At 40.6% G+C, this 22,533-nt stretch overlaps 1 protein-coding gene across 2 annotated transcripts in view; it reads left to right on the top strand.

Annotated features, from left to right (window-relative positions):
• clmpb (CXADR like membrane protein b) overlaps nucleotides 1-5,527 on the top strand; it is a 69,897-nt gene extending 64,370 nt beyond the window's left edge. For both annotated transcript variants that reach the window (XM_051957887.1, XM_022190346.2), the window contains exon 7: nucleotides 254-5,527. In XM_051957887.1, the coding sequence (XP_051813847.1) occupies nucleotides 254-590 (337 nt within the window). In that variant the 3' untranslated portion in view covers nucleotides 591-5,527. The remainder of the gene's footprint in view (nucleotides 1-253) is intronic.
• The last annotated feature ends 17,006 nt before the right edge of the window (nucleotides 5,528-22,533 follow it).

Raw genomic sequence — 22,533 nt, forward strand, 5'->3', positions numbered from 1 at the left:
ATGCAAATGTGTTTCAAAAAACTCAGGAGCTGGGGGGTATCTCATGAATTACATGAGGCCCCACATAATACTAGTCCCATGTGTCTCAGGCCTTAGAATAGTATTAGAGAACGGTGCTGCAGTGTACTGTTGTGCAGTTCAGTGTGTAGTTGTGTGTGTGTGCGGTGATCTTTTCTATTCTTAGAGGTACAGTTGATACAAAATAAATGGACTTTCTCATGATTGTTTCCTCTGTGTGTGTTTCTAACCACAGGGAGGATGCGGAGGCTCCCAAGGCCAAGCTAGTGAAGCCCAACTCGCTGTCCTCATCCCGCTCCGGCAGCTCACGCTCCGGTGCCTCCTCCACCCAGTCCATGGTGCACAATAGTGCCCAGCGCGGCCACCGCCCACGCCCACCTGCTGTTGCAGCTCTCAAGGAAAATGGACAGCCTCCAGGCTTCCCCCAGTCCCCTCCAGCCTACACTTCAGTGGTGCCCCCCAAGACCCCCGAGCCCCCTGCCACTCCCAAATTCAACTCCAGGAACATCTCTGGGCCCACACCCCCAACCCTCATGGTCCCTGCCCAGACCAAGGCCTTTCAGACTGTGTAGGACTGAAAGCCAACCTCTTTCCTGCAGCCATGTGAGACTCCCACCCCTGCCCAAGCCCTCCTAGTCCCCTCCTAAAGACTAAGACTCTTCCATAAACAAAGAAATGCAACTAGTAAAAAGGATGTAATTAAAAGAATCAATACTATAAGTCCAAAAGTACTTTTAATGAATGCATACTTAAAAAGGGAAAATAAGACATGCTTGCCCCCTACTGAATTACATAAAACAACAAAACAAAAGAAAACGCAGAGACTCGAGATGCAACACTGTTTGTGTCTCATGGCTGAAGGCAGAACTTATTTTCTGAGTTCCTTCTTTTGGCTTTGGAAGGCACAGAGAAGCATCCTGTGCAGTGAGGTGGAAGAGGCCCCCTAGTAGAGCTTTTATTTATTTATCAAATCAAAGGCTTAGGCATGCAGTAGAGAGAAGGAGTGAAAAAAGGAAAACAGTAAAGGCAGGATAATAAAGTAAATCCAAACTCTGAGCCAGGCACCAACGGAATCATACTTCTGTTGAGCATCAGCTGTAGGAGATGAATGGAAGCGGGATGGGAACAAGGAGGAAGTGCAAAAGTGTACGACAGCGACTGATTTTTCTTTTTTCTCTTGGAGGACAGGGGGCGTGGGGTGATTCTCTGATTCATGTCACCCTGCACCTCTGACTCGCTGCTCCCAGCACCTGCTCTGAAACCACAAACCCCCTTTGCCTCTCATGGGCCGGGCCGAGTGTGCCCATCCATGTGGACAGACACAGCGCGCGGCATGTGCATCATCTGCCTCAGTGCACTCGGTCTTTCGTGCTATTCACAAGGAGCCCACGAGAAACCGCGGCGGTCCTGAGACTGACTCAGCTGGCTCACACTCAGCTCATATGCTTTACCAATCAGCAGGGGAACCTTCAGGTACATGGATGTAGCATTGACTGTGGAGTCAAATCAATGGAGTTGCTACCCCCCTCCCTTCCCACATCCTGTCTACATCTATGGACATCCTTTTCTGGTACTGAATATCCTCCCTGAATAATTAAATAGTATTTATTAGGCCTATAGCGATACGTTAAATATAGGGGATAAGCATCTATTAGACCAGCTGGACTTGTTTTTCCTTTGTCTCTGTTCTCCTGTGTCTCTTCTCTCTGAAAAGGTTGTAAAGGGTGACAGACAGCCATTTGTCCATTCATCCATGTTAAGAAGTGCCACCAATCCCTAGGATGGGTTATTATTGTTGCTCTTTTAAACTCTTTTTTTGTTGTTGTTGTTTACCTGTGACATTTCTGAACTGAAACCAAAATCTGTCACCATGAATGTGTGATGTACAAAGATGGTGGATCCCATTGTTTTCAGCCTCCTACAAGGTACTAAATGAATATTCAAGCTAAGGCACAAAGAATTGACCTTGACGTTCAATTTCACAAGTACTAAGTCTGAATGAGGAGAGCTAGGAGTATGATTCTAGAGACTTCACTTGTATAGGATATGTATGGGTATCATTGTCAGTACTCTCCTTGGATCCACAATAATGGTGTGGCACTTGATTGCTGTCTCGCCTAACCGGGTCCTGCTTGGTTATTGGTCGAGCTGCGCTATCAGCCAGTCCCCTCTTTTGTCGTATCCTCAGACAGACCCAGTGCAGTTTGATTGAAAGTAGCTGAAAAAAAAAAGGGCAAGTAGCCTATCTAGTGTGCCTTTGCAATCCCTCTTCCCTTTGATGGTTTCTTTCTTTGTCCTTTATCTTCAGCACACCAGTGGTAAAGTCTCTGCTCACATCCAGCTTTGAGGGTCAACAGCAGCAAATACTGAGCGGTACAACTTCACAAAGTCGCCCTAGTAATAACAGATGCAGCCTAGGGAGCACCAAGCAGCGCAAGCTATCCATGGTGAGAAAGCAATCTCATGCCACGGGACAATGTACTGTACATTCTGTAATCAGTCTTGTTTTATATTGTACATACAGATAGATATATGCACATGATGTCATTTAATTTAATAAGTAAGGGTACGTGAGGGGAGGTTTCCCCATTACAAAAGAGTCAAATGGGAAACCCAGCGTGAATTTAAACCAAGTGTTTCTTATACGCATGCTGTGCCCCCGGTGTCAACTTCATGTGAAACAAACAGTATTATATATAATGGAATGGGGCAGGTGTGGAGTTAAATCCTGTTATCTGGACTAAAGCACGCTGTTGTCTACTACTGGCCAGATTCCCATGAGATATATGGATTTTATTGATCCCCAGGTCAAGAATATCTTTTGATTTTATTGACACTTTGACCTTCGATAAAGCAGCCCCACTGGCTTGAAAACTATTCGCCTTTTCTCATGAAAGTATAATCTGAGTGTAGCATGCATAGTTAACACACGGTGAATATTTTGGCAAATCCCCACATCTAAAATTTCTGCTTGTGCACAACATAAATTAAAACCAAATGTTTTTATTCTATGACCCCATGACCTTTACTCTCAGGACAAATTTTACAATTGAAACTCTTCTCCTGGTTCAAATAGTAGTAAATATTGAACAGGGTATGTCCACCACTTTCATACTGTAGCTTACTAAGAGCACTGCTCTTCTCCCTTTAGTCATATTTCACTTATAAATAGGAATTTCCCCCACTAGAGTAGAATATTTCCAAAGTAATTTAATCTCAAGTGTTTTGAAAACCAGCATCTGTCTGAAAAGCACATGTGGTTTGATTTCACACGTGGGATTTCACACGTGACTTAACTGTAAGGGAAATTTAGAAAATTATGCCTTTTATATTCAACTAGAGACAGCAGTTCATAATTGACCAGGGAAGCTACTCAGAGTGTGTGTGTATGTATGTGCGTGCGTGTGTCTGTGTGTGCGTGCTTGCGTGCATGCATGCATGCCTGTGAATGTGTATGAGTGTGTATGTGTGGGTGTGTGCATGTAAATTCAGTATAAGCCCTCGGGCCACACCCACACATTCTCATGTTAGCCATTCACTGAGTGAGGAGGATCCAGTCAGGCTAAGTAACCTCTATCCAAATTGATATGAGTGCAGACTGGCAGTGTTTATTTTCGTTTTCACTGACTTATATGCCTATTGAAATTGGCTTCACAGGAAGCAGTCGTGTTTTTGCTTGTGGGGATGGCGTCTTGAAACAAAGCACGTCCATAATTCATAACTATCATCAGCTCTGGAGGACACTTGTATGCTCTCTCCCTGCTCTTGCTGTCTCTTAACATAGAATGCACTTGGGCCTGATGGCATCTCAAGGTGCACACACACTCCAAACAGGTAAAAGTTGTATATACACACACTGATACACACACATACTGTATGAACAGGGGCACGCAGAAACACAAGTGTGTGTGCTTCATGTACATTCACAGTTGCACACAGCCTCACAAACACACACGTACAGTTTGCACAAGCAAAACCCCCAAACAGCACTCCTTGTTATTTCCGCTCTTTCACAATCAATTTGATGGATCGAATGTCTGGACGTATTACGACTGACTGATGGAACCTGGAGACTAAATGTAGCTCAGAAAGGGACACTCTACACTGCATTACCCAGGGGACATCTACACACACACACACGCACACACACACATATACAAAAACAACTACTGTAACAACACACACACCTGCATGAAAAAGCACTCGGGAAGACAGACCCTGCTATGCATCTTAACAATCTGGATAGCATATGCCTAAAGACTTTTTTTCATTGGAATCTGCAGGAGTAGGACTGGGAATCAGGAGAGGCATAACAGGATTGATACTGAGCCAGGGCTGTAGGCTCCTGCCATTGAAATTCCCTCCACCACAGATGAAAGTAGCAGTGGAGGTGGAGGATGGGTTGCAAGTCTTCCAGCTGTTAAATTCCTCCAAGCTTTTTGATTTGCTTTCCAGCATCTGCAAGTCTCAGGTGGCAGATTCCCCAGTTTATGAGCCCTCGCGTTGCATCGCTCCTCTCATGTGTGCAGCTTTGTGGCCCGACAAACTTGTGCTCTTTCCAACAAATGAATTTTAAGGCGCTTTTGTCAGTTCAGTAGACTGGAGGAGGAAAGTCTTAACACACCTCAGTGTCAGCAGCACATCCAGTATCATCCTTTGAAACAGTATCCATCAGCACTATATATTGTCTTATTATCAACACACAAAGGTGCAGTAAAATCATTAATGGTTATCCTGCGTTATATAATAGGAGTATGAATCTCATGTAGCCACAATGTTTTATGTTCTATTAAGCAGTTTTATTTCTGATTAAAGCTGTTGAGCAGGGCAAAGTGATGCTCCGCCTTTGTGGTTTGGCCTTGTATGTCAGTATAAGGGAATGTGATGCATTATTGCTTGTAAAAGAGGAGATGGATGGGGCTAAATTTAACCTCAACAAGGAAAGGAAGTAAGGAAGAAAGCAAAGGTACCTGCATGTCATAGGAGATTGAGCAGAAGAACGGGAATGCTTTGCTTTGATGTAACATAACTGTAATCGGCTAAAAAAGAAACAAACAAAAAAACTTTTAAAAAAGAAAAAAGAAAGAAAAATCTAAAATTGTAAATATATCCACAGAAAAATTTTATGAAGCTTTATTTTTGTCTTCTTGATTTTGAACTTTTTATCCATGTACTTTGCACTTTCTTTGTGTGCTATGATCATCACCGACCTGTGTGGGATCTGTGTGGTTGGCTGTTTCTCTTGACTGCATTGTTTCGATGTCAGGGGGAGACACGCTCAGCATGGCGTTAATAAAGGGAAATGTAAGACACCTTTGTTTTCTTTTCTCTCATCTGTTTTTCCTGACGTGGCTTCTCTTTGGTTTTGCAAAACGGTATCGAATTTTTCGGTTTGTTTGTTTGATGAAAACAATCCATGTAAATATCACAAGTAAAAAAAATGTATATTTTTACGATCTCTGAGTTATTACTCTTTCATTTGCAAATAAAATATTCAATGACAACTTAATTGGTCTTGTGGCATCCTGATTTGGAATTATTCTTGTTCTAAATGCTTTCATCACTGCTTTATTACTATCCCACCCCTGTGCTGATCTTGTTTTGTGGAGTGTGACGAGGTCGAAGCCTTAATGCTAAATAAAAACCCCCTTTCATATGCTTTTATTGTGTAATGTACTGTACATACTGTGTGCATTCGCATTCAAGTTGGTTGACCCCTGTAAAATAGCATTGTGCTAATAGAGAACTTGTCAGAAAAACTAAAGCTCATAGGCAAAAAAAAATCCCAAATGTGGGCGTTATTAGTGCATCATATTTGCATTAAGCAGATCACAGGTCAACGGTCAACTCACAAGTTTTGGAAAAAATCTTGTATGGAATCTTCAAAGAAGGAAATATCTCTACAGTAATAGCAGCTCCATGTTCACTGAATACCAAAACGTAATACTAAATGATGGTAAAGTACCAGGGGGTAAATGTTCAACACAATGGATTTGCTATCTCAAGCAAGTTTTATGGCTTTGCAAGCTTTGCACAATGGTCAGCAGGGATTTGTTTTCTACTTCTTACTTTCCATTGTGTGCTCAGGTTCCGTTAAAGGAGTTGTGTACGTGCGCATCGACCCAAAAATGCAGAAGCCTGAGGATTTTCTTTTTCAGTTTATGCACCTGGTGAGCAAATTTACTGAAATGAATCTGTCTTAGAACGCTACGTTCAGTTCTATAATACGGCCTGAATATAAGATTACATTCTGATAGCTGTTTGCTTTTATTACTATAATGGGCATGACATTCTGTACAGTTGTTCTAACTGAGCCCATCGTGATCCAAAGCCACTCATTAGGTGAAGATGAAGCATATGAGCAAAGGTTTCTCCTTCTTCTTCTTCTTACTCCTTGACAGTCTGTCTTGGTCTTGGGCCTCTCAACGTGACACTCGTGCCCGTGGCAAGGAATATCTATTGACCTGTCAGCCCCTTATAGACGGACATTCATCTCTTCCCTCTGAAAAGTTCTTCTAATGTTGACAATCTATTGAACTGCCAAGATGGAGTGGCTGTGTCAGGCCTGGTTAAAGAGACAGGGGGTGACTTTATCTCTGTTTCAAGGGTGCACTCAAAAGGTTCAAGGTTCGAGTCTCAAGAAACATCTATTTGATGGTCGCACCTGGAAGGGGGGAATAGAGGGTCCTAAATGACGTGTGAAGGTCTGAGAGTTGGGTTTGAGTAGTGCTATTTATTTCAGTTGCATGCTTGATTATTCCTGTGAGTTTTTCTTTCTTGCTTTTCACTTTGAAGAAGATGCATCAGGAAACAATGCTGAATGCAAGGACTGATTTGATTAGTGATCAGTATAGTGTTGGTAAGACTTTACTTTGCTCAGGAGAAATGAGCTGTTGGGTCTTTTCATAGACGCTGGTGCATGTTGTGTGAAGGGCAGGTGCTTATCGATCTCAGTGGCCAGGTGCTCATAGATCTCAACCTTTTCCACCACCTGTCGCGCCAGCTTTAGTGGTCCAGAGAGCTGTGATGTGGGATGTCCGGCAGCCCCAGCAACAACAGCTCTGATGTACAGCACCAGAGAGCATTTCCATGACGTGAAGTCCTAAAAGTGGGACTAACACCCTGAGTAAAGGCACATGAACCAGCCACGGGGGATAATACAATTACCAGTGTGTTCTCTGACATCTGTTTGTTGAGGAGTTGGCTGGAGACTGCTGGCTAAATTTACATCTTTTCAAAACACAGCATCCATATTAAGCAGGATCAAAATTTCAAGGCCAGATCACATTTCTCCACCCCCCTGTTCCATGCCTCTGTGCCCATTGTTCCACATGATTAGCCATGTGTGATGACAATGTCATAAACCCATCTCACTGGCATGTCTATACACACACACACTTATCAATGTACAATATGCTATGTGGACATCATTTGGTTACACAGTGATTTCTATTAAATGTAAGTGGAAAGAAAAAGAATCCTTTGGTATTGTTTATGTATAAATTTGTCTTTAAAATTACGTCAGGTAATTAATCTAATCATGAACAAAACAATCTATTTAAAGTCATAAATCATTATAAGGCGTTTTTCAAACTGAATACATCATTCAAACATCCAGAGTGTAGATTGGAAAAAATAAGCAAACCCCAAGGCTAATGACATCAACAAAACTACCTGGAGTCAGCAGTCAGCAAGCCCGGAGTCTAATCGATGAAACAACATTGGAGGTATGAACCAGAGAAGTGTTTTTTAAAGTGGGGGTTGAGACCCTGAAGCAAGTCTGTGAGATCATTTCCAATAAATCAATGAATAAATACAGGACGTGGAGGATTATCTCTAAGTGGCCGTCTCCAAACTTAACCCCAGAAGGGACTCTCGAAGCATAATGTCCACACTTCTCATTAGGTGAGTTGAATGTAGGAATTCAAGTAATGAGTAAAAGCTCTAAAAATGTAAGTTTGCATCTGACAGTTGCAATATACCAGTCTGATGCCTATATTTTTTCTTATCAGGCCACTATTCTGCTACTTGCCTATAATTACTAGAAAAATATTATAATTGTTGTGAGGCAATCATGTCCTTTGGGCTGCAGTTGAGCTCATGTTCGGGTACCCTTATGGGTGCACGTGAACGGCAACATTGGTATGCTTCAACCACCTCCAGGGATAGAGGGGGTTATAAGTCTCTGGCAATTTATTCTTGGGGTCAGAGGCTGAAAAGTTTTGGAACCCTTGGGTCAGAGCTGACGTGAAACATGGGATGGATGGATGGATGGATGGATGGATGGATGGATGGATGGATGGATGGATGGATGGATGGATATATGGATGGATGGATGGATGGATGGATGGATGGGTCACAGTTATGAACTAACAGAGACAATCACACTAAATAGCTCAATTAGAAAAGTGATCAAGTTTGTCATCACACATAAAACATCTTTTGTCTTTGTAAGCATCAATATCAATTCGTATTTTGCTCTTTGTCTCTCTCCACAATCTGCAAAGTAAATAATTATTACACTTATTGGTGCATGTGCTTGCCAACATTGGTATGCTTCAGCCACCTCCAGGGATCGTGGAGGTTATGAGCATCTGGCACTTTTATGCTGGGGGTCAGAGGTCGAAAAGTGTGGAGCCCTTGGGTCCAAGCCTTATGACCTTGAAAAACAATATTTTCAAAAAGCATCGGCTGATTTGAAACATGGTTCACGAACGCGGATCAAGTTTATATGGATAGATAGATGGATAGATGGATGGATGGATGGATGGATGGATAGATAGATGTGACATCACACATAACACATCTTTTGGCTCTGCAAGCGTCGATACCAATTCATATTTTGCTCTTTGTTTCTCTCCATAATCTGCAAAGTAAATAATTGCAGACTGCCACACAAGTCCTTCACAATGGAAGTCAGTTATATAATTGCACCCCCTGGTGTTGATTGGGGAGAGCTCCATTGTAATCTGTGATGCTGATAGGCTCTTAATGAGATGAGTGAAATCCTAAATCGCACATCATGCATCATCAGTTGAGATTAGTTAGTCAGAAATCCAATGTGAAACCGATATAAACCAAAAGGGATGCTGTGGGCAACTTCTGGAATATGGCAATGACTAAATTTCAGAACTAGACATTTCATGACTGTGAGGACTGGATATGTTGTTCTTTCCTGTGCAGTGACCTTTTCCCACAGACACACACTGACACACACCACAGTTATATGTAATTTACTTCAACCATTAAGATTATTTGTAAAAAAAAAAAAAAAGAAAAAGAAAAAAAAAGAAAAAAATATGAAAGCAAAAAGTTCTCAATCTATGTAGCTAACAATGTACAATTGGCGGATACTTCTCAGTGAAAAAGCACAGGAGTAACACTGTTACTTGGTATTGCAGGATAAAGGTATTGTACAATCTTTGCTTAAAGCTCCCTCTGGTGGAACTAGATATCTGCACCAGGAGCAACACACCCTCATACAGCAATAAATAGAAGTGCAGAAGAAGTGCAGATTGTTGCCTGGCATTGTTTTGATGCATGCAACGTAGTATGCTATACTATCAATAAATATCCTCAACCATCCCAGAATGGACACACATTTAACTTCTATTCATCCAACAGCTAATCATTTATTATAAAGTTTAAACAGCTCAATGCAAAAACACACCGTCATAGGCCACAAAATGGGCTATAAATGGGCTTCACTTTTATCAGTCTCTAATTCTGTGGACTTGCAGCACTGCTTTGTGAGTCTTTGCACCAACTCTGGGTAATGAACGTCGCCCTGCGCCCCACATCTAAAGTATATTTCACTCTGACAACTACACTATTTATAGTACAGCTATAAATTCAGACAGATAGGTTAACAGCATACTATTTTTGACATTCATTCTATTTCGAAAAACCTGAGTTGACTTTGCATGTAGATCAACTCTGGAGAAGTCATCCCTATGTTGGCTGGAGCTGAACCGCACACTACTGGCAGCCCAGCTAACATTAATTATGACATCCCAAATAAATGCAAGTATCATCTTACATTGTGAGTCTCACTTCTGTATATGAGCAAAAACCAATTCAGATGCGTTGCAGATAGAGCTTTTAGCCAACCCTGTGCAGAATGTGTCATCTTTTATAGTGTTATGCCAAGAAAAAAAAGACTGTGCACTCACCTAGCTATTATCATTCAGCAATTAAAATATTGAATTGTTTTTGCGTGCAACGAAATGCAGTGAGCATGGATATCAATTTAGTAAACCAGAATCTTAATTCTGAAAGCTATTAGTCCATCTAATTGAAAAATGAAGCAATTAATGATACAGTATCTTTTAATGGAGCGCGGAAGTAAAATGAATCGTAGGCTAAATTAGATTAGAGATCCATAATTCTATACCCTGAAGAGGAGAATTGCTCAGCTGTGGATTTCACCAGCAGACTCTAATCTGTGGTATGAGACACAGTTTTCTGTTGAGTTACAGGGTGTTCGTGTAAAATGTTAATGCAGATACGCTGTACATTAAGCACATTACGACAGCTTTTATTGTTTCAGAATCCATTTTACGTCTCAGCTGCACCGCGGACACAGTGCACAGCAGCAGAGGTTCACTAGTTTGTGACTAAACACTGAGAGTTAATAACAAAACTCAGAAGGGTTCTCTGATGACCACGTTGGCTGTAAAAATTAAAGGTTGCAGCCTAATGTTGTGCAAACAGCAGGTACAGGCAAAGTTAAGGAGTAGCTTGATCTAGCTTTTAATTATGCAATCCACAGAAAGCACTGTTCTACAGCTGGTCATGACAGTTGGTTTAGTTTAATATAATAATCACACCCAGTGTTACAACAAAAAAACTGATTAGGTAAAATTAATTTTTAATGCAAATTTCTTAGAAGGAAACTTTAAAGATCCACCAGTGACAATAAAGTTTTACTTTGTTAATATCTATATGTATTATATGCTAGAAATCTATTATAAGTAAAATGAGCAGTCAGTGTCATGATCTGCCCTTGAATGCAGGAAGAGATCATTTTCAAAAAAACTTAAATATGTAACGTCGCTACAAAGGGATGAGTGCTTACAAGTTTAATCAGTAACCGAAGAGGTTCTTTAGCACATTTGTTGGGATAAACCTTGAAATGAATGGATGATCAAGGGACACTAACAACAATATCTAATATAACACTACCTGTAGCTATTTTTGCAAAAACATCCATCAATAAAAACATCAAATAATAACCCTTTCTGAAAAACCTTATTATTTTTTTTGATTTCCTGATGTGTTACAGGAAGTTTATTCTTTTTCAGTGACTCTCCTGAAGTTGTTTCTATGCGTTAAAAGTGGGTGAACTTTAAATCAATTTTGCCCCTCTGTAGACCTATAGTTTTTCTTTAAAAAGAAACTCAAGTCTTTGATAAAAGTAAGTCAGTTTTTGACATGAGTCAAAAACAACTCTCACCTGCCTGGGAACCCTCTTAAGACTGCACTTTGAAGCAGAACATGAAGTCAATTCATCTCACCGTGCAGCTTGCTATAACTTCAGGTTAATACTTTCGTCTACAGTAAGAGCAAGCAGCAACCTCCGGGGCTGAAAAATGAAGCCAACGCGTGAGTGCACAAATGGCCACTTGAGGCGGGTTCCAAAAGCCACTCAGTCCCAGTAGAACTCCATGTTAAAATGCCAAACTTTACAGCAGAAACAAACATGTTTCCTGCCTGCTACAAGAAGCAGTTTTGGTCTCTCCAGCTAATTTTCCTCTTCGTGGCACCTGTACACTAGCTGAACTATTATATAACTCACCCATTTAAATGACATTAAGGACTAAACTTATGTAAATTTAGGACTCCTGCTTTGAGTGAAAAGTGGGTACCATCACAGGATGTCCATGGCCTAGAGACTTTTGAATGATTCACCTCACTTCCACTTAGACTCCACCTCTGTGCTCATTTTTGAGTTAGCTGGAAGTTAAGAGGAATCAGGCACTGCCAAGATAAGGACTGCCAGAGTCACCATTGAGCTTCAAAACTGCTGTTAGGAAAAGAATAGGAGGAGTCACAGAGGATTCCTCTATCTTTATATACAACTGGGTAGGACAAACCTAACTAAGCTTTATAGACACCGATAATAGAATCACATTGTGCTTGAAAAATGTATGAATGTATCCACGTGTAATTTATATGATGCCTAGAGACCTTCTGAGCTTCTGAAAATACTCACTGAGATCAAAAAAACTAAATAAATGTTTAAAATGCCATTGATTAATGGATTAATGGATGAAGTCATTTTCGCTGAAGAAAATGTTTTAGGAGTGTAATTTAGGCCTGCTGATTCTGTGTGTTGGAAAAAATGGCAAAAAAAAAGAAAAAAGATTCCAGCATATAAATGATCATTATCTGCATCTTTTGCCTGGTGTTAATTGGTTGATGGCTCAGTAGAATTCCTCACAATGAAAGGAACAAAAGAATTTAGAAGCCAAACACAAAACTAATAATAAAAAAATGTGGTTTGTGTTTTGTTTTGTTTTTATTCCAAGAAAATCTACAGTATTCGTGTCGACATCGGTAGATATTCGCTCGCAGTGTACTGGACTATTGGAAGACTGTCTTTTTTTTTCTCCACAGTGAGTCCTGTATCATCAGTGCGATTCTACATCCAAGTGATTGAAAGTTACATGAATCCTGAGCTTTAGTTAAAGTTTAATAAACTTAGCTATTTCAAGCCGTTACAACACGATGGTGGTATGACATATTGCTGTGAAACCACTGACGTCCCTGCCTGTTGCTACGGGAGCTGTCACCTGGGATAATTAGGATCTAATTGGGGCTTTGTCTAATATGAAAACTGGCTGCTGGCTGCCACAGTGGTGCGGTGATTAGACATCCATCTCTTCCTCTGTTGAACAGTTATCAGCCTCTCCAATGTCACCAATCTATCTAGTGATTCTCTGGGTAGAAGTGATGTGTGCCAACTGTGTCAGAGCCAGATTACACAGCTCAGTGATAGTGTTGGAGCACTAAGGGCATCTGTCTAATGATGTGGCATCTAAAGAAAGCTTCTGAAAAAAAAAACTTTGTTCTTCACATGATGCGATGAGATTAAACCAAAAGTGTGAACTATGCCAAATTTCTAGTGACATACCCTCAGTGTGGGCTGGAATTCACAGGGGCGCTTTCTGGCCTAAGGAGCTGCTTTAGTGTTGTTGCTTTATTCGCATATGATCCATGTCACAGGGGAAAGAAAGTTAGTGTTTTATTTTGTGTGTGTCTCTTTTCAACCATCTGTTCTGGTGAAAACAATCACTGATCATCATCCAAAGTGCCCCATTAACCATCAGACTGCCGAACATAAAACAAAATGTTGCATTTGCTGGCAATTTCTACACATGGTGTGTTACAGATAGCATATAAATCTATAAATGGGTGTCAGTATCATGAAGTTTAACCTCCTCTTCTGGGAAAGAATGGGTGACAACAGTTAGCTGTGAAATTATGGGCTGAAGGACACTGTGAGCTCAGCTGAAAGGTGCACACTTTTCACTTGTCAGGTGCCCAAGCTCGTCTCAGGAGGATGTAATTTGAGGTTTTATATAATTGTGGTGCCAGCCCCTCTGGCTGTCTCTGTAGCAATATAACACTATAAAAATGTCACTGCTCTGCAGACGGTTACAGCTACACTGCTGCTGCAGTTTCTTGCTATGAGCAAGTTATAAATCTGTGACGTTCATCACTGAATCATTTTTTTTCCTTGCACTGCCTGCAAATAAGTTTGCCACCGTTGACCTAATGATGGGTTTCACATTCACTGTAACAAAACTCATGTCACAGAAGTTTGTGTGAATGCAACTTCTTTCTTGGATGATATTCAGAAAAGCTCGGTACTTCTGCTTTGTTCTTTTGGTGCATACTGTATAGCTTCGATCAGCGGAAATTTTACTGCCAGTTGATTAAATTGCTCTTAGGGAAGCACTAATAAAGAATTCATCTTGTCCGGCTCATAACACTTCTCCTAGACTGGCGCCACCTCAAAAGGATGCGCATGGGTGATTTCTTTACTTCACCTATTCTCAGCAGAATTAATAGCCACTGCAGCCAGACTTGATGTCATAGTGTGCCTGTTACATGTTATAAAATCTAAAACTCCTAAAAAGGGTTTTAGTCTGGAGTAATTGTAGTAATTGGAGGAATGTGAATCTGTCAGTATAAACCACCTACCAACCACAACACTGAAACCATTGACAGGTAAAGTGTATACTATCGATTATATTGTTACAGTGGCACCTGTCAAGGGAAGGGATACATTAGGCAGCAAGTGAACAGGCAGTTCTTGAAGTTAATGTGCTGAAAGTAAGGACTTGACCCTGACATGGGCCAAATTGTGATTGCTAGACGACTGGGTCAGAGCGTCTCTAAGATGACAGTTATTGTGGGATGTTCTCAGTACACAATGGTTAGCACCTACCAAAAGTTGACAGGGTCATGTGGGTGCTCAAGGCTCAGCGATGGATGTGGCTAGTGAAGGCTGGCCTGTCCATGTAGCTAAATCTTACTGCAAAGCTTCTGTAGCACAAATGCCTGAAAAGCTTACTGCTGGCTGTGATAGAAAGGTGCCAGAACACATAGTGTGTCTCAGTTTGATAAGCACGGGACTTTGTAGCCAAAGACTAGTCATAATGAGCATTGTGACCACTGTCCTTTGTCAGAAGCATCTACAATGGCCGCATGAGCATCAGAACTGGTGAGAGCGGGTCTGATGAGTCATGTATTTTAACATGATGTGGATGTGCGTCATTTACCTAAGGAAAAAATGACAGCAGGGTGGGAAGAAGACGAACCTGCGGAGGCAGTGTGATGCTCTGGGCGATGTTCTGCTCAGATACCTGGGGTCCTGACATTCGTGTGGATGTTACTTTGACACATACCACCCACCTAGATACCATGGCAGAGCACATACACCACTGAGGTTGAGAAATTTAGGGAAAACATCAAATTTTCCAGACAGATATTGCCATAGAGTTTGGATTTGCAATATAACTTTTTGAAAGTCAAGCTTCAGTTTAATGTTCACTTTGCAATAGTTTCAAAACAGGTGAAAGAGCAATAACTCATGAAAAGCACAGCTGTCACACGTGGATGAGAGCATGAATTTGGAAAACCATTTGCAGAACAGTTTAAATCCTGGATCAGACGTATTTTATAACATACTGCATATCCTAAATGGCAACTTTTGGAATTTGCAAACTGCATTGTTTCAAATAATGATTTTGATTTAAAAAATAATTTGTCAGTCCTAACATATGTGCCTTCAAGGAAGCAGTACTCAGGGTGATACACCTTGCCACTGTGAAATAAACAGTTCAGGAACAGTTTAAGGACCAGTTCAAGGTGTTGAATCTGCCTCCAATCACGCCTGCCTCCAAATTCCTTTAGAATTTTGGAGGCAGAATTTCCAGTTGAGCATCTGTAGGAAGTGTTGTAAAGACAAGTGAGATCCATGGAGACCCCTCTCTGCTGCTAACGTCTCGGTACCTGACACAGCACACCTTCAGAGGCCTTGTGGAGCTCATTTTTCAAAGAATCAGAGATGTTGCGGTCGTCAAGAGGGACCTAAACAAAATCAGGTGGGTGATTTCAGAGTTGTGGCTCATGGGTGCAAGTTTGCGTTGGATTCACATCCTAATCTGTCAATCAAAGCCGTGAAGCTTGTTAATCATGTTTCATTCATCCCATCTCAGCTTTCATTACCGTGATTAGAACCTTCGCTGTTGTCAGTAATGTCAGAACCCCAGCGACTGAGCTCATTACGTCACATTCAGAGCTTGCAGTGCTTTTGTTACTGGAAAATACAGTCAGTTCACAGGTAATTCATGGGCCACGCTCATGGCAGTGGAGCTGTCTGATGTGAGGTGTTGCATAGGCTGCATCAGACAGGGTCAGCGGCATCCCACAGTGTCAGCAGCCTAATGCCTCCATACTATAATGAGTGTGTTCAGTCTAGTGAGGCAAAAACAGCTGAAGATCCGCTGAGTCCCGGCGCAGCACCAGATGCTTTTGGTTATGGTAGGTGGGGAGCAGTGGCAGTGTCCACAGAAACACACAAACACAGTGAATGACTGCCGAAAAGCATGCAGTACAGATATGTAGTTCATGTGTTAAAGGAATTTTAAAACTTATATTTCTTCCTAGACTATATGTGACTGAGTGATTTAAATTATTGAACTGTGTGAGCTTGAGTTCTGCAGTTGATTCCTCTTTCTTCTCTGTCACAGTGCCCTACATGGATGCTGGTGTGTGTATAAGAGTACTAATGAGGACTCAGTCAAAGCTGTGACTGGTAAATGAGGCAGAGCCGAGCTTTGGTCCAGGAATTGATCTTTTCTTTTATCCCTGTGAAATCTTATGCAGCAGCTCCGTCTGATAATCCATAAACACAGCAAAGATCAAAGCCCCAAAATAGTGCATTTTAAATCTGGGTTTAAGAAAAAGGCTTCTCAGTCCCAGTCTTTTCTGGCAAGCAAAACTATTAAATGGGTGATTGTTGACAATACCACTGTTGGATTGCTCATATTCTCATTAAAGTGGTTTACTTGAGTGAAAATATGGAGGGAAGCAGAGTTTTTCCATCCACAAGAGTGCAGTTATTTTTACAGCATTTGGGCAAAACATGTGTATAATACAAACGTTCTGTGGTATTTTCTTTAACTAGTAATCATTTGCATGCTAGAGTGTTGTGTTAGACTTCAAGTCTTCTTTTACAGTGCCCTGAGATCTGAGACCCACATGGAAGATGAGAAAAGTACACAAATGTCAAGCATCACTTGCTGTGAGAAGGTAAGAGACTTTTTTCTTTTTAATCAATATTTCAGATCTGAATCCTGCATCACAAAGACTCTTCAAATGCTGCTCCATCTGATGACACATATGGATACAGATTTTGAGTCTCAGTAGTTGTGCTTGCTCATTTCAGACTCCCTCCTAATGGTGTGAACAGCCAATCTGTTCCATTATATTGGATTTCCTGAGCATTAAAAATATTAATGGTAGTAATAAATTGTATTGTATAGTAATTACTGTGAAGCGTGACTTTGCAGTTGTATTTTTTATAGAAACTGATGGAGACTGTTTTGATATGATTTAAAGTTTTTCACCCTGTGAACCCCAAAACCCAACAGAGGGTTTGAAAGTTATGCTATCATTTAAAAATCACCAAAATTACACTATTTGCCAGAGACAGAAACTGCAAAAACAGAAGAAATCTTAGGATCTTGGCATTCCTTGATCTGTGATGTGCCTTTCTGTTGGGAACTTTAATCACATGTAAGCTTAAGATCATGGTATGTTAACAAAAACACTTAAAATGTCTCGTGTAAAATTTCACCAAAAATAAACCACTTGCACTGACCAGATTCTGCAAAAAAAAAAAAAAAAAAAATCAAACTAAGAATTCTATTTACATCTGTAAAACCATGAAGCCATGAGTAACTCTGCTGCAGCTGTTACATAACAAAAAATAAATACATTTTAAAAAATCAGACTTTGTTTTAACTTAAATGGGTTGAACTGCAGGCGTTGCACATGCCAGATAGAAGAAGAAAATGGAATTAGCAAAATATCTATACTTCGTAGTACTGGTACCATATGTGACCATGTTGATTAGTTTATCGATTTTTCTGAAATGTATGATCAGAAAAACTCTTTCTGATTTTTGGCATTGTAACTTAGCTATACTGCATAAAATATATTTCCTAGTTCTCTTTCCTGCCATGGTTGTGTCATTTCCATAGAGTTACAGGGGTTCATATTGCAGTGAAAACTCACTCTAATTTGCATAAAAAATGTGACAGGAGCCAAAAAAAAAAACCACCCAGAAACTGCTTGGGGCTCAGAGGGTTAAGTATGCAGTGAATTCAGTATTGAACATGTAAAATAAGGGAGAGAAAGAGGGGCTGAGGAGGAGCATTAAACAGTGTCAATGCCAGAGCAGCATGTGTGTGTTCAGTGATAATCATTCTAGGCCCACAGCATAAATGAATTAAGCAGCAGGAGACATGTCTGCTAAAAATTAATCGTTCTCAGTCAGCTCAGTAAAGACTTGGTTTATCCTTGTTCCAGCAGGTGTATTATAGCCTTGCTGTTTTTGTATCCACAAAATTCCTCCATATGTTGTAACATTACCATGAGTTTTCCTTGAATGTCAGAGCATTAACCATTTAATGACATCAGATGTGAGCACGTCAGCAATCTTCTATCCTCTTCTGTGCTTTTATTTTCAGCTGCTGACCTTTTAACCTTTGCCTCTCAGCTCTCTGGATCTGTTTGCAGCTTTCATTGCCCTCAGATCACTACCTGTATACTCAGGTACCTAGTAAAAAACCTTTAACTGTCCTGAATGTGCCGCTTTCCACTGTGATTCTACACACATAAAAGCACAGACAAGTATTTTACACCAGATTGGTTTGAGAGATGTGGCTGTTTAATTCAAAATTTGACACGATAAATTAGTTTTCCTCATTCTGTTTCCTCACAAAAGGTAGTTACTGTAGCTTCTCAGCAGCAAGCCCTAACTCGTCCGTGGACTTCATTATTTATTAAAATAATAAATTTCCAGCTTGTCTGCCTGTTCCATAAATTATCTATTTCCTCAGCATTCAGTGGTAGCAAAGCAATCAGGCCAATGGGCTGCAGAGTCAGTTAATCTCCTCTGCAAGGTAATTAGATTCAGATAATCCACACAACAAAAGCCGTAATCCTGCTCAAATTCACTGCATTCTGTTGATGTTGAACTGGCAGACCTGTTAACAAACTGCAGCCAGAGAGATTATAAAACTGAGCTGTTTATTGGATCACAAGGCGCAAGTTTACCCACATTAATGTTATGCCATATGCCATGTTGAGAAGTTGATGAAAAAGCCTTGCTGTTACGGGGATATACTGTGGTTTTACATAGCGGCCTCAGTGGAACCCTGCAGTCCCACCAAATTTAGAAAAGACCAGATGGGCAAATGATCCCTTTTTTATGCAAGCTACTTTGCCAGTTTTGCGAAGTTAAAATAATTAGCATTTTTTGATGGTGGGTTAGTTTCCACATTTAGCCAAATAACTGTTATTTTGTCGCATCTCTGGGGAGATAATTAGGTGAAAATGTAAAGATCATGGCTGTAATCAATACTATACTAAACCTGCAGGTGCAGTTGTTGTGTTTGGTGCAGCCAGCAGTTAGTGGGTTTGAAGGAAGGCTCAGTGTTAAACAATCTTTCATGTTTTTCACACTTTTTCTCAAGGGATTGAGATTGTTACAAGTCAGCCAGCAGCTCATTGTGTTAGGACACTTATCCAATCTAGCTAATGTACCAGTAGATCTTTTTAAATTGTATTGTGAAATGCAAAAAAGGGCCAGTGATTAAAAAAAAAGACTTTAAAACCATATTCGTTCATTTTGTCTATTGCATTCCACTCTTGATGACAAATACTTACTACATAGATGACTAATAATAAGTACATAGACAGATAAAGAAAGGAAAACCGCTAATTGTTGTGTTTTTAGATTATGTATTCTGCACAGTTTTGTGCATCACCACGACTGTTGTATCAGCATCAGGTTTTGATGCATTTCCAGCCTCCAGCTTCATGGCTCCTGCAAGTGCCATGGCTCTGTTCCTCCAAGGGCATCACCATGGAGAGGGTCTCACCCAAGGGCCCCGGCTAATGAGACAATGCAGCGAAATTGATTTAGTCTCCACCTTCCTATCTCCATCCTGTGCAGGCCAAAGATAAAACAGGGTGAGTCCCCAGGGTCATGGCTCAGTAAAGTCCTCCAAAGTCATTTCCTTCTCTCTGACTGAAGAGCTGGATTCATTATAGACCAGTCGAAGCTATGATTAGGTCCAATTAGTGGGCATATTGAATCGATGCCATGCTGCGCTGTTAGCATGTAATTAAATAGCTGTAAAGATGCACCTGTGTTGTAAAGATATTCCATGCATTTTCTTTGAGCTAATGTAACTGGATTCTCATGTGTATATAATGAATTGAAAAAACAGCATCTCAATATGCAAGGTAGTTTTTCTGAGGGCATGCGCTGTAAGATCCAATACGGTCATGTGTTAATGCCATGATGCTAATTTTCACTGCCAGCTTCTTAGTCCTCTGAGAAATATTAGGGTGCCAACAATAACAGTATTAATGACACATTAATGCACAAAACACTATACAAAAGAACCAGATGTGTTTCAGGTTCCTGAAACTAAATTTAATATCTCAAAACTTTTGACGCAGCTGTGCATGATTTTCTCGTGTTCTACTCATGTTTAAGTTAAGCCTGTTATCTTTCTGGAACATGGATGTCTCCCAGCAATGAGTGACTCCTCACTATCACCCCCCCCCCCTTTAGCACAAAGAACTTCTTGTTTGCATAATTGCCCAGCAGTCAGTGAGATTTTGACCAATCTTTTATGTAAGATTTCTTCCACTGCGAGAGGCTTGAGGGTCCTCTCACAGTACAACCCATTTCAAATCCCTCCCAAACGATTTCAATGGGCTTCAAATCTCTGCTTTTTTTTCTTAACTGTAGGCCATTCCATCCCCATCCATTTCTTCTTTTCAAGACATTCCTCGGTGGAATTGCTGATGGTCATCATCCAGTTAAAAAGGTCTGTTTCCAGTTAAGCTTCAACTTTCAAAGATGACCTCACGTTGTCTTCAAGCACTCTTTGATATGAGGCAGAATTCATATTTGAATCAATGACTGCAAGCTGCCAAGTCCCTGAGATGGTGAACCAGATAACAAAAGCCCTTCTAGGATGCTGTAAATTAGAATTTCACTGTAAGCATTATGCTACTGTACTTGCATCTGAAGGCTGTTTTGAGTACATCTTCGCATCCCAATCAAAAAATCCACAAACAGATGGCCTCAAACGATAACATTTCTACCACCATACGTTAAATTTTTTACTAGTTGTTTGTGCTCACTCATTGGTCAGTTCACATGGTTCATACATATGTGATGTAGTTCAACTTACATGAGCCCAGTGGCATTACATCTAATAGCCACTTCAAATGCTTATTGGCAAACTGTAGTTGTTGTTCTTTTCGTTTTTTGTTCTATTTTCTTCCTTACATGCCTGCCATGCAAACTTGTGCAGTCTCTTTGATTTTAGACACGTACACTTCGGCACCAACAGATCCTGAAATGAACTTATGGGATTCTTGGAAAGTTCCTATTTGACCTTAAACGGTCTGCTCTTGGGCTGATTTTTTTTTTTAAATGATTTATTCAAAATCATTTAGAGATCTTTTTAAACCCCTTTGCTAGACGTAGAGACAGCCAAGACTTTCTTGCTGAAGGCCTTAGAGAACTCTTTAGATCTTGTCAAGATGACACTACATGCTTCAAAAGCACAGAGAACACCAGACCTGAGGTTTTAATAAGACAAGTTCCACCTGTAACTCCCAAAGGAGCTTCAGACACCTAATTTAAAACTCCTGAATCAAATTATATGGATTGGAAAGTCTGATAGATATAGCAGCATGCTCATGAATTCATTTTTTAATGAATGTCAACTTTAAAAATCACACTCACTGATAGGTACAGTTTCAGAGGGTCAAATATTTCCAAGGAGGTAAAAAGCAAACAGCTTCCATGGAATGTTTTTTTTACCACGACTGCATAGTAGACCCAAAAATACGGTGTATCTCTTAGGTAGAAGGCTACGACAGTAGAATAAAATCAAATGATTGATTCACATCAGGCTGCTCAGTGGTTAGCACTTTTGCTATGCAGCAAGAAGATCTCAGGTTTGAATCCCGGGGTGGGCCTGGGATCTAGCTGCATGGAGTTTGCATGTTCTCCCTGAGTACCCGGTTTTCTCCGGGTACTCCGGCTTCCTCCCACAGTCCAAAAATATGCTGAGGTTAATTGAGTACTCTAAATTTTCCGTAGGTATGAATGTGAGTGTGATTGTTTGTCTGTATATGTAGCCCTGCGACAGACTGGCGACCTGTCCAGGGTGTCCCCTGCCTTCGCCCGAGTCAGCTGAGATAGGCTCCAGCACCCCCGCAACCCCAGTGAGGATAAAGCGGTGTATAGAGGATGGATGGATAAAGAGTTGAAGTGAAGAGATTCATGGAAAATGTCAGACTGGATGTTCCTGAGCTTGACTATTCGACCTGGATAATGGATTTTTTGCATTCCTTGTGAACATAACACAGGAACTAAACATCCTGAAAGCTGCAGGGCCCTGGGCAGCTCATCACAACAGCTTATGAGAGTGTGAAAGCCTTCCCCACAAAACTGTACGGAAGAGTATTAGGGCCACCCGTGAGAAAAAAAATGAAAGGGGGTAGAATTTTTTTTTCAGCATGAATTTTGAGAGAAAAGTCGAAATGTCGAGAATAAAGTCAAAATATAATGTCGAGAATAAAGTTGAAATATATTGTCGAGAATAAAGTTGAAATGTCGAGAATAAAGTTGAAATATAATGTCGAGAATAAAGTTGAAATAGGATGTTGAGAATAAAGTGGAAA

This window comes from Acanthochromis polyacanthus, chromosome 13, assembly GCF_021347895.1.
Source record: "Acanthochromis polyacanthus isolate Apoly-LR-REF ecotype Palm Island chromosome 13, KAUST_Apoly_ChrSc, whole genome shotgun sequence".
Taxonomy (NCBI): Eukaryota; Metazoa; Chordata; class Actinopteri; family Pomacentridae; genus Acanthochromis; species Acanthochromis polyacanthus.